The 13,118-nt window shown below is 47.2% G+C and overlaps 1 protein-coding gene across 1 annotated transcript in view; it reads left to right on the top strand.

Moving 5' to 3' along the window:
- Positions 1 to 13,118, top strand: part of GET4 (guided entry of tail-anchored proteins factor 4) — a 166,892-nt gene that overhangs the window by 53,721 nt on the left and 100,053 nt on the right. Inside the window, exon 2 of the mRNA XM_085629303.1 lies at positions 10,453 to 10,531. Within this exon, the coding sequence (XP_085485429.1) occupies positions 10,453 to 10,531 (79 nt within the window). The remainder of the gene's footprint in view (positions 1 to 10,452; positions 10,532 to 13,118) is intronic.

The following is a 13,118-nucleotide window of genomic DNA, read 5'->3' as shown; positions in this document are numbered from 1 at the left end:
GGCAATGGTGGGTGTAACACAGCATTGGGCTCTGCCAGGAGCGCGCTGTGACTCTCAAGTGATTTTCGTCCCCTTTCCAGAGAGTAAAATAAAGTATTACACATCCGGCAGTGGATGTGTGTTTTATTAACCGTGAGGGGGGTTTCTTGCATAGTTTTGGTCGAATTTTTGTCGAATCCCCTTTGAATTGCTTGGTGTGCATGTGTATTAAATGTGCCCGTCAATAGCTACCAATGTTTGTATAAATAAACGACAAGGGTGTCTACCGGGATTAGGCACGGTAGGGCATCAGACATGTCAGAGCTTCACTAGTGGTGTAAATACATTCCACGTGGATTCATTGTATGCATAGTCGCCTTTTAATGAATATCACTCAAATCGTCATGGTGATAGGTACGTACGGTTTGTCCAGCATGTCCTAGGTGTGTCTATAAATATATATTTTTTAAAAATAATAAAAAACAGTGGCCGGCCCTGGGGATTGGGGTAAAAAAATATAATTGGGAGACAGGCCCTGGGGGATGGGGTCATCAGGGCCAATAAATTAGAATAAGAAGGGGAACCACACAGCCCCCTTCTTAAAAAATAAATTAAAATAAATAAGACTGGCATCGTGCCAGAGGCCACGCCCCCTCCTTGCAGCACTCTGCAAACGCGCCCCCTGGCGAGTTGTAAGTTGGGGAATTAATTCCTCTTCAATACTGAGGGTCCCTGAGGGCCAACTAGCCCAACAGGCATCTCCAGTATGCGCCAGGGAGCTGCGCTGCAGACAGGTGTTCTGAGGCCAAGCCCCTTTTTACACCTCTCTGCAACGCAGCTCTGTGGCGCTTACTGGAGGTACCTAGTGGTCTAGTTTGACCCTAGGGACCCTTAGGATTCAAGGGGACTTAATCTCTCAACTTAGAACAGCCACAGGGTGCGTTTACACAGTGGTGAAGGGAGGGGACGGGGCCTGAGGTGACGTGTGCAAACATGCACTATGGCACGTTTTAAATTGGGGATATAATTTCCCTTCAATACTGAGGGCCCCTGGGGGCTAACTAGCCCACCATGTGCTTCCAGTAAGCGCCACTGAGCTGCATTGCAGAGAGGTGGTCCAGGCCGTGCCACTTTTTACACCTCTCTGCAACGCAGCTCTGTGGCACTTACTGGAGGTACCTAGTGGGCTAGTTGGACCCTAGGGACCCTCAGGATTCAAAGTAACTTAATCTCCCAACTAAAAACGGACACAGGGCGTGTTTACACAGTGGTGAAGGGAGGGGACGGGGCCTGAGTTAACGTGTGCAAAAACGCCCTGTGGCCTGTTTTAAGAGGTAGTTTTAATCCCCCTGCCCTATTATATACTAGGGGCTTACAGAGGAGGTCATGCTAATCACAGGGGGACCCCAACGCATAATGTTCCCTAGTGTATGTAGGTGTTTTCACTGTATTCTAAGTGTCTTTTAACATAGCACTGGCTCTAGGACTGGTTAGTCCGACTCAGTTACCACCAGTATCCGTCTGAAAAAGTTGAGGGTACAGGATGATTTTGCAACAAGGATTCTTTCTGCTCTTCTTTTTGTTCTTTCTGCACGTTATCCTTCTTCCTGCACTTTTCTTCGTCTTTGAGGACTTCTGTTGCTTCTTTCTGCACTTCTTTTTTTTCTTTCTGTGCATTTTTTCTTCTTTCTTCACATGTCCTATCTCTGTAGGCATAGTTAGAAATTAGCATTTAAAAAAACCTTTGAAATTCACTGAAAAAACTATAGGTTTCAGGCACGTTATAGTTAGGAATTAGCATTTAAAAAACCTCAGAAATTCACTGAAAAAACCATAGGTTTCAGGGGTGTTATAGTTAGCTGGACTTTTCACTTGTACAAAACCATTGAAATTCCCTGTTTTATAGTTAGTTCAGCTAACTATAACTCGCGCGCCCGCAATGCACTGCTGATGACGTCACATATTACATCACTCATGACATGGTCAGTGACATCACTGATCACATCTCAAATGACATCACTCGCGACATCACTGATGACATCATCCTTGTGATAGAGTGGCACACCTCCTCTCACCCTAATATAACGCTGGAGCAAACTGTTTCCTGAATCTGGGGATTTGAGCACCGCGGGACTGCGAGGACCATAACCCCTGCCAGACACACCGGTGTCCTCTTCCCGCTGGTTCCGCCTCCTGCCCTCGACTAAGGATTACTTCTCCCGGCCCCCGCTTCGCGGGCGCCGGTCGCTGGAGCAAACTGTTTCCTGAATCTGGGGATTTGAGCACCGCGGGACTGCGAGGACCATAACCCCTGCCAGACACACCTGTGTCCTCTTCCCGCTGGTTCCGCCTCCTGGCTTCCGGATAATACTGGGCTGCCCCACCGCTTCGCAGGACGCGTGCGGGACGCGTGCGGGGCACGCGCCGGGCGAAGCCCGGGCCAAGGGTGGGCCCGTTTATGCCCGTTCGTGCCCGCGAGAGTCCGGTCCGGCCCTACCCTCTTAGTGCATCTATTCTGTGAGTACATTTAAATTCTTGCTCAAAGTGTCGGAGCACAATGGTGAACAAAAGGGGTATGAAATCGACCGCCACTGATCATGTCGCCGGCTCGCTGGATAAATTCATTGTTAGAGCCTCTTCAATACTTGAGCATGAAATTGCAATTACTGAGCGCCGGCTGTCTATGGAACCGCTCTCTTCTAAACGCTCTTCACTGGGCCCATTCGCACTTAGTCGCTCTCCTGCTGTTTCCCCCTCCACCATGTCTACTATGAACACACATAAAGGTCATTCTCTTTTACCAACTCTACCTATTGTCCCTGCTGATAATATTACAGACATGGCTATCAATGTTCCTGCTTCTGTACAGGGACCTTCCATCATGCCTGTAATCCCAGCCCGGGAGGTGGGCACTATCCCTAAAAGGAAACGAACTGGGACTTCGCCTAGAAGTAGGAGGAATAAAATACAGAAACCAAATTCCGACACTCCGGACACTTCTTTGACTGTATCCACAGCTACTGCTGTCGTGGTTTTCGTGATCTTCTCCTCGGGATGGCACTGATGCTAGGTATGGGTCCCCCTCCCATCCGTCCCCAGCCCGGAGAATGCGAAATACCCTCTGACTAGGGAGACGGGTGAGCGAGGGAAAACGGGATAGGAACAGCCGAGAGAGGGAGACCTGGAAGAAAGAAGCAGTGGGTGAGAAGAGGAGCGAGGACCCCTGCACCCCTCCCAAGTACCCCCGGGGAGTGTTAAGGCCCTAGTACCTGGCTCTCCTGTCTCTCCGAGACCGAGGGTCGTGGCGCTGACCAGGGAGGCTTCGTGGTTTTCCACGACGAGTCTTCAACAAGGTTTTGGGGTGGCGCTTCCACTTCAACGCTCGGAACTCCGTGAGCGGAGGAGCGCCAATCAGGGTATGGTCTCTTCCCTCCCTTCACGAAGTGTGGGCCTGGCGGGTTCCGCTCGTGTTCTTCCCGACAGTCTGGGGAGACACGACCAGACACCCGAGGAGAGAGAACGGGAGATCCCGTCGGAGATGTCCGCGCTTCCACTCAATGCTCCCTGATCCGCCGGGAGCAGAGGAGCGCACTCCGAGGGACGAAAAACGCTCGGAACTCCGAGGGCTGACTTGGAGAGTCGAACGCCTGGGAATCCGAGGGTGGAGCTGGGTTTGAGGTGAGCCCGGAAATCCGTGGGCCGTGATGGGGAGATGTATGCCCGGAAATCCGTGGGCCGAGGGGGAACTCCGGGGTTCCGACGAGGGGATGGCTGTGGTGGTTCAGGCGAGCCGGGGGTCTGGTCAGTTGGCGTTGGCGAGGTCTCCGGTGGGAACGGAGATACTCACCGAGCGTTGCGGGCTTCGGCAACGTCACTGGCACCGGATGGAAGAAGCTCCGATGGCCGCTGGAAGGTCCGACGATCCGCAGATGCTGGCGGGCTGGAAACCGCGAAGCTGTCGCTCTGGGGGCCGTTGCAATGATTATGAGAATCATAGGCAACGCCCCCGTGGTGGCTGTGGGCTTTTATGCGCGGAGGGGAGGTGACGTGATCGCGCGGCCGCCGCGCCTCTGGGGCTTGTAGTTCTTCGCGCTGACGCCGGCGATCACGGATCATGACAACTGCCCAGTCAACCTGCATAGAGCGTTCCTCCCCAGATGTAGCCTCACAGTTTTTTGATATAGATCAGCTACTTGGGAAAATGTCTACTGTGCTAGCTCTAGCCATTCAGCTGCTAGAGCTTAGACTAGTGGCTATAGAAAATAGGTTGGTTGCATTGGAGGTAGCCATAGTTAAAAATGATAAAAATTTACAATCCATTATACCCTGTCTACATCCTTGCCAAAATCAAGACAAAACTTTTGATACCCCCACAATCTTGCAAGACTTATCTGGCACTCAGCCGACCCAACAACGGGGAGTTTTACGTTATCCCCATCAGAGTCTACGACGGGGGCCTCCTTCACCTAAACCATATGCCAAAAATATGTCTGTTAGCTTACTTCCAACAGACAACCATTGTCCTGAGCCTCCCGTTGAGGCTCTTCCTCCCTTGGATCTCCCACGCATTGATCTTCCCCCTGAAAGTGCCCCTTATGTGGTCGTTCTGACCAATGTCCCTAAATTGGCCTCCAAGAGACCAGAATCTTTCCAGGAACTTAAAAACAAAGTAATGTTCTGGTTGAGCACCTATAGACCTCTGCCTACGAATGTACGATCTTCTATCTTGTTTGTCAGAAGAGTTGGTTGGGTGGGCCACAAACTAAAAAATGTGGGAGGTGACTGGGTTATTGTCAATTTTAAAAACCCTGAGGTAGTTGGTCATATATGTAGTTCCGCCTTTGACAACCTATTCTCCAACATCAAAACGCTTCATCTAGGTTATTTTTACCCCCGCCTATCAAACCTCCTTTTCCTTGCCTAAGGCCCCTTGCTCCGTCTTTTAATTATGCTGATCGAGAGCAATTTAGTGATGGTATGCGGGGTAGGATGCCTGCTAACGAAGCCTTAGGCTTTCCAATTAATAATAGGTTTAGCCCGCTGGATGAGGTGGAATGACTTAAGACGCAAGGTAATTACCAACTACCCTCCACCTCCCCTGTTGATGAGACCGGTGGCAAGGGAGGTCATGGTGTCCTAGCGGTGACTTCTCCCGTGGGTCCTGTATCTTCGGTTGTCGAAGCCATTCCTCCTATCGTTTCAGGTTCCACGAGGGACGTCCCCACTCAACCTTCGGTTTTGGAGGTTGCCCCTGCCAACTAATTTGTAACTACTGATACCCTACCCGCCCAGACTAACTCTATAAATGACCTTCCTAATTCCGACAGACTGTTTAAAATTCTTAGTTGGAACATTGCGGGTCTAGCTACCAATATTGACAACCCAGAGTGGTGTTCTTTTATTGATCCCTTTGGGATTTGCCTATTACAGGAAACCTGGTCAACAGAACCCATACATAGATTGGGGTATATTACCTATATGCAACCAGTCCTAAAAGGCCCTAGGGGGAGACCTTCGGGGGGTCTGTGCGTTTGGGTGGGCACTCACCTTGGCTTTAAGATCAAAAGGGTTGAAACGAATAGTAGTGATATAATCTGCATTCTTATGTCCCTTAAAAAGACCCCTAAGATTGCACTTATTAACATATATTCGCGCCCTACTCGTGGGGGTGGTACATCATCTACTCTCGATTCTTTGTCAATCCTTCTGGAATCCCTCCCAGACGATGTCGTGTTGATGATCAGAGGACTTTAATTGTCACTTCGAGCCTCTGTCTGGAGCAATCCCAATTTCACTCGAGGAAGATGAGGCTAGATCTATACTACCCACTAGTATGTATGCAGTCAAACGTTGGACCCCCTTGGTCCTTCAGCTTACCTCCCTTACTTACGCATTCTCCTTGAGAGCGTGTAATGGACGTTTTAACGGGGTTATTCCGGGGCAGTCCACCTACAGGGGAATGGGTCACGAATCTGTGATTGATTACGTCTTGGTCAGTCTAGATCTGTGGCCCAAAGTGTTGGATTTTAAGATAACTAGACGAACTGAGAGTGACCATGATCCCTTGACAGCTGCTTTAAATTTTCAATTACTGAACATAGGGCCAGCTATAGACCCCCTCCCAGTAGGAAACCTAAGAGTCATTCAAGGGGGGAAGAGGATTTGCTGGCTTACTATAAAACAGTCCGATATGGCAACTGCCAGCCTGTATCTAAAAATACTCCCTTTACTTGAAAAGGTGTTTAAAATGGATGGTAATAATTCTGTAGCTGACGGAACCATGGATTTGGTTAAAATCCACAAGAACCTTGTTGAAACACTGCGTGGATTTTTCTACACTACAGGCACAGCCAATGCAAAGAAGCCGGGTAATAAAAATCCCTGGTTCACAAAGGGTTGCAGGCTAGCCAAACAGGACTTATTACAGGCCATTAGGGTAGGCAACCTCCCTCTTATCCTGGAAGCAAGGCGGGCATATAGAAAGATAATTCTTACTGCTAAAACCGAGTGGGAAGAGGAAAGATGGGTTGCTATGAGATCAGCTCTTGTGGCAAAAGATTCAAGATCCTTTTGGAACCTTGTCCACTTCGGGAAACCGGAGGGCAACACTTTGATTGATCCCAATGTTTCTGAAGACGCTTGGGCTTCTCATTTTAAAAATTTGTATTCCATTAATACAATTAAGAGAGCTGATCCCCCCGCTATCTTAATGGCCATGGATCCATCTTGGCTTGTTCCCCCTTGGACGCTATCAGAAGTGGATCTGGCACTGGATCAGCTCCAAGCGAATAAGGCCCCCGGGTTAGATCGGATTCCCGGGGACCTTTATAAAGACGAACGGAAGGTCTGGGCCCCCTACCTTCAAATCCTTTTTAACGCCATTTTGCAAGGCTTACCGGTACCATCAACCTGGATGGGTGCGGAAATAATCCCCATTTTTAAAAAGGGATCCCTCCTTGATCCAGGTAATTACAGGCCTATAAGCCTAATAGATGTGAGCCAGAAAATGTATTCTAGGCTCCTCTTGCAACGGCTACAGAATTGGATAGAAGAGAATAATATTCTAACCCCACTTCAAGCGGGATTCAGGTCCAAAATATCAACTATGGACCAATTATTTAGGCTACAGATCCTTTATTGGAAACCTGTCATATTGGATGGGGGTAGTCTATATATGACCTTCGTGGATTTGAAATCTGCATTCGATATGGTCGATCGTAATCCGCTTTGGAACCTACTGCTAGCCATGGGGGGCCCCACCATACATATGCTACCAATTGAAGATTCTCCACGATGGGACCTATGCTAGAGTCCGTTATGGAAAATACGGCAACCTGACTGGCCCATTCCCAGTTGAAAAGGGAGTACGACAGGGTTGCGTTCTTGCCCCAACCCTGTTTTCTCTCTTTCTTAATGGGCTCATTGACGACCTTTTGGACACTACTGATATTGACGCACCAAAATTGGCCTCTAGAAAATATCCTGCCCTTATGTTTGCAGACGACACCCTGCTGCTGTTAAAATCCCCAATGGGTATGCAGCGGGTGTTGGACCAGTTTACCAATTTCTGTAAAAAAAGGAACCTGGTGGTCAATATAGGTAAAACAAAGTATATGGCTTTTAACGTAAAATCCTCCAATTACCCACACCCCAAAATGGAAGGTATCGCCCTGGATCGGGTTTCTATATTTGAGTACCTAGGTCTGACCCTGAACGATAAAATGGGATGGTCCCCCCCCAAATGCGTAAAGCTAATTTAAAACTTAACCAGGCTGTGGGGGGCATCCTCAAAGTTTACAAGAAATGTCGTTCAAAAACTATAAGTGCCCCTCTTGAAATCTACTGTGTGCAATCTAGGTCCTCTACACTGTACGGGGCTGAATTATGGGGCCATACCCGTGCAAATGACCTGGTCAGTACAGAAAACAATTTTATCAGGAAACTCCTAACCCTTCCAAATAACACGCCGCTTATGCCATTGAGGTTGGATCTCAACATCCGTTCCATCTCAGAGGTCGTTGCCGCCAGGCCGGTGATGTACTGGAGAAGGCGCTGGAGTACACCAGAGCTGGCGTGCTACAGAGACGAATTGAAAGTCATCCTGGGTTCATTTGGGGCCGATAAGATCCCTTGGCTCCAGTATGTTAGGCAGACATTAACTCACATTGGCCTTGCTCATCTCTGGGTTAACCCAGAGAATTCTACTTTCGGCATCTCCAAAAAATCTCTTGCCTTAACATTTAAAGATTACTTTTTAATGAAAGTTTATAGTTCAGTTAAACCATCTAGTCTGACAGATGCTTTCTTAGATGTTCAATCACACTACGCCTTTGTACCTGACCTTGATGTTATCCAGCCTATTCTAGCAAAGAAGCTATATCTACAGTTTAGATATGGAACCCTCCCTCTTTATTCATTTACCGATCGATGGGTGGGCGGTTTCCAGCATACTTGCCCTGGTTGTTCAACCGAACTGGAAACTATGATCCATGTCGTTCTTTTCTGCCCAGCATATGTCGGTATTCGGAAAAAATGGATCATACAATTATGTTTAAACTTGGGTATTAGGAGTTACCTTGATTTCTTTAGGATCCTGAGAAGCGATACAAATCCACTTGTTGTGGTTGTAGTTTCTAAGTTTTTGTTTGCAATGTGGATAATTAGTAGGAAATTAATAAGCAATAATACTGATTGATACTGGCTCTAAAAGGGGTCAGCCTACTGATAAATTATCTTGATACCCTGATCTCTGACACTGGCTTTTTCTATTAACTGGAATATGTACTCTAAATGAATTTTGTTTTATGATTGTACTTTTATGATTTTAAACAATCGCAATAAAGTATTTTGAATTGAATAACCTTTGATACACACATTCAAAAATAGAGACTAAAATTTTCAAAACAATGGACATACCAATACCAGTTACAACAACCTCTTCAGTAATTCTAAGATCCACATACACATCCACTCATTCACCAACAGTCCTATACAGTCACTCATACATGTACTCACTCATCAGATGTACTCATACACCTATACATCCTGTTACACAATGCCACTCAATCATATGAGGTACTCACACACATAGTCACTCATGCTAATAAAGAATCAAACATACATTTACTTGCATATACAGTTATACACACACCACCACACTTACTTCTACGGAAACTTACACATACTTAGTCTTTTAAACAATCACTTATAGAAACACATACTTATTCATACAGGAACTCTTTCAATCTCTCACTCTCACATATACTCACTTATATACACCAATAGTCACATATACTAGTTTAAAACATATGTAGTTACTCATAAAGACACTATTGAGACAGTCATTCACTCACTAACACACCCATGCACACACTCATCCACCCATACAGTCCTGCACACATGCTGTCTTCAACACATACAAACAGGGAGTCACTCATTCATACACCTATGCACTACGTAATACCCCCCACCGAACCATACAGACACTCACATGTAGCTACTCACCAACCCATGCAGCCACTGATACACAAAGTGAGACAGATATTTACATATTTAAACATTACTCACTAAGCCATGTATTCACTAAGATACACTTAATCAGTCAGTTATACAATCAATTTTTCAAAACCAAATCATCCATTTAGACACTTCTATACCCATTTATTCTTCCATCGACCTTGAGATATACATATATAAAACATATGTAATTTTCAGAAAAACACACATTCACTGGGTGATGTCATCAGTGATGTCATCAGTGATGTCATCAGTGATGTCATCAGTGATGTCATTTGAGATGTCATGAGTGATGTCACTGACCATGTAATATGTGACGTCATCAGCAGTACATTGCGGGCGCGCGAGTTATAGTTAGCTGAACTAACTATAACGGGGGAATTTCAATGGTTTTTTACAAGTGAAAAGTCCACCTAACTATAACACCCCTGAAACCTATGGTTTTTTCAGTGAATATATATATATATATATATATATATATATATATACATGGGCGGGAATATGGGAATATTCTAATGCTTATGACTTTGATGAGGATACCCCTGGAAGAGAACTAGGATTACAGGTAAGTAACTAATCCTAATTTGTAATTGGCCATCGAAGACAGAACATTTTCCTTATTGACGGCCATAAATTAGAAGTGATGACAGTAAAGTGAATTGGATCACTTTTGTTTGGCACTCATGTACCTCTTTGCCTGGTTAATTCCTATGTACATACATTCCTTCTTGATTTCATTTTTTGATATTTATGTCTGACTCCAAATTTCGTTTTAATTTGTTGATAGTGTGCTTGTTATATTAGCCAGCAGCAATAGTTTGTTGTTTGTAATTTACTTACTCTGAATGTTTGTGTTGAATATGCAGCATACCAAAGGGCAGTTGTAATTTCCTTTCATTTGGAAAGTAATGTGGACCCAAAAAGTAACTAACATTTTGTGTTGTTTCTGTTTTACAGGTATATGTCTCAAAACAAACATGTAGAGGCAAGAGAATTAATGTACTCCGGGGCTCTGTTGTTCTTCAGTTATAATCAGGTAAGTTGTATAATACAGATCTACAGTTGCAGGCTCTTCTTGAAGAGTCTCTTGTTTTAATGTCTCTTTTTAGCCACCTAATGGCCAGGCACCCTGCTTTTTAATAGATTTTCAAGCAGCCTTTCAACCTCCACATTGACCTTTCATCCCTTCTCGTATTCTTTTGACAAGAAAATGGACTAAGCGAGGGTGTTTGTGCAACGTTGACACAAGACCAAACCACTCCCATACCACTGAAGTCTCCTTTTTAACTAGGCTGTATAGCTCAATCTTCACCCCACACTCCCGCCCTGTTGTGCCACTTTGAGTACCTCACTGCCCACTTACACCTCTGATCACTGAACTGGCTCTGCAGGTGGATTTTCTATTCCCACGCCTCTATTTCGCCCCATCTGATGAACTAGAGAAAGGTAGACTAGGTGCTCTCTCCAGTCTGACCTGAAGATGAAAATAATTTTCCTTTGCTGCAACCTCACATACAGAGGGTTTTGTCACCAAACAACTCTTTGGGTTTCATCTTCGAGCCATTGCTTAGATGGGCGTTTCTCCTTCCATTCTTCAAATTGGGCTGTCAGTAGCTTGATGAGCTAATTTCTACATGTAGTCCAAAAGTATCATTGATGCACTTGAAATTTGAGTGCGGCGTGGTCCTTGGCAAGGAGAGCTGGTTCAACAAGGGAGTATGGGTTGGAGGGAACAAAGCTTGGGCCCTACGCAGTTTGTCTATTTGCTGTGATGCAGCACGGTCACAACCCTACTGACATGCTCATTCCATTCACTTGTTGCTTGACACTACCTGTGCTACCTATATCCAGTAATGAAGCAGAACACGAGGAGGCAATAACCTGTCTGCTGATCAAAGGCGAATCCGGCCAATTAGTATGGCAGATCTAGCATGTGTGCATCAATGAGGGAGCGGCATCTGTTTAAGCACCTTAGGTTTGCCCTGGGTGGTACCAGAGTGCCAAATGTCCTTTTATCAGAAATGTTTCAACCCCCATGCAAGATGCAAGGCAACTCTCCGCTTACTGGAGTAATGGACTAGGAAGACTAATATACCTCTTGCTTTTAGAAATAACGATCCATGCTTTGTCCTCTCCTTCCTCCCCCCGCTTCCTTTGCCCTTTGCTTCCTCCCCTTTCTTTGCCTTCTGCTCCCCCTCCCACTTTTATTCCCTTCTGCTTCATCCCCACTTGCTTCCTCAGCTGTGATGTGCACTCCCTTACCATGGTCAGTGTTTTCCCTTGTCATATGCCTCGCAACCACATCTGTGCTGAGTTTGTCTAAAGTCGTTCTCTACACACTTATAGCCATAATAGCTTGTGCTCAGCGGCATCACTAGGGCTGGTGTCACACAGTGCGGTACGCACCCCCCGCACCCCACTAGTGACGCCACTGATTTTCATGGTGCTGGCAGCGCCGATTACCACCGCAGCTTCCCGCAACAGTGTGGCTCAGTGACCCCGACCGACCCAGCGCCACACGCTAGAAAGTGCTGTATAATTAAAGGCACATTTTACATTTCCTTAAACTATTAGAGTCACAGATACCATGACCTCACTCCATTTACTGACTCAAGGCGAGTGGCAATTCGGCAGAGATCCACCAGTGTATCCACACTAGGCCACTCAAGGCCAGGGCTCCTCCCTGTCCCATTTAGCGACGTCCAAGACAGTGATCCAGAGGCACATGGGGAGAGAGGGCAGGCAATGGTACAAACCTCTCCTCCTTCTTGACTATGGGCGTCTTACAACACAGGCCTTCCCAGGACCGAGAAGTACTCCACACCTCACTGCTCCTCACCCCGCCTGTTCCCACCCTGGGGGGGTGTAACTCACCGATCTGGGTCCGCCTGCATACTCCGGTCTCCAGGCTGATGAAGGAGATCAGAGGCACAGTTGCTGAGGCACGCAGGGCCGCGACGGGCCATGTTCAGTCCCCTCGCTCCAATCCAACAGCCACCGGACCCCAGGGCCCTGCCAAGATGGCAGGGGCAGGATCATCACACAGGCCCTGGCCCCCTCCTCGCACGGAGCTCCGAAGGTCCCGCTGCCTCCTGGGACCTCACTTGTGTAATTACATGCCCAGCAGCGGTGACATGCAGAGGCGGAACACAGGCCCGTTTCTCTGCGCCAGCGAGGCGCGGCAGGATCTCTCATTCACGGAGGCCCTTCCCCCTCTACCAGGACCCACGTGGTCCCTCACTCCAACATGGCCCCAGCACCAAGGGTCGGCCAGGCGATGACCCAGGGGTCCTCGGGCCCCTGATTGTGGCACAACAGCTCACCGGGAGGTAGGCAGGGTCCTATGCTTGTGTCTCCCATCTGCTCAGTACTTCAGGGCCTCATAGGTGCCCGCTCGCCATTTTCTGCTCCGGCAGGAGAGCGCACGGTGTACATTTTCCTTGTGTCCCACAGTGTCACCCCATGTGATGGTGTCACCCGGTGCGGTCTGCACCCCCCTAGTGACGCCACTACCTGTGCTTCAGGGGGATGAACGTTTCCTCACCTAGGTGTGACCTGAGAGCATCAGGGTTCAATCTGGACAAATATTTTATTTCTTTGGGTGCCAATAAGACACCCATGGT

This window comes from Triturus cristatus, chromosome 10, assembly GCF_964204655.1.
Source record: "Triturus cristatus chromosome 10, aTriCri1.1, whole genome shotgun sequence".
Classification (NCBI taxonomy): Eukaryota; Metazoa; Chordata; class Amphibia; order Caudata; family Salamandridae; genus Triturus; species Triturus cristatus.
The sequence above is the reverse complement of the archived record's forward strand: the minus strand, read 5'-3'. Positions and strand labels throughout refer to the sequence as shown.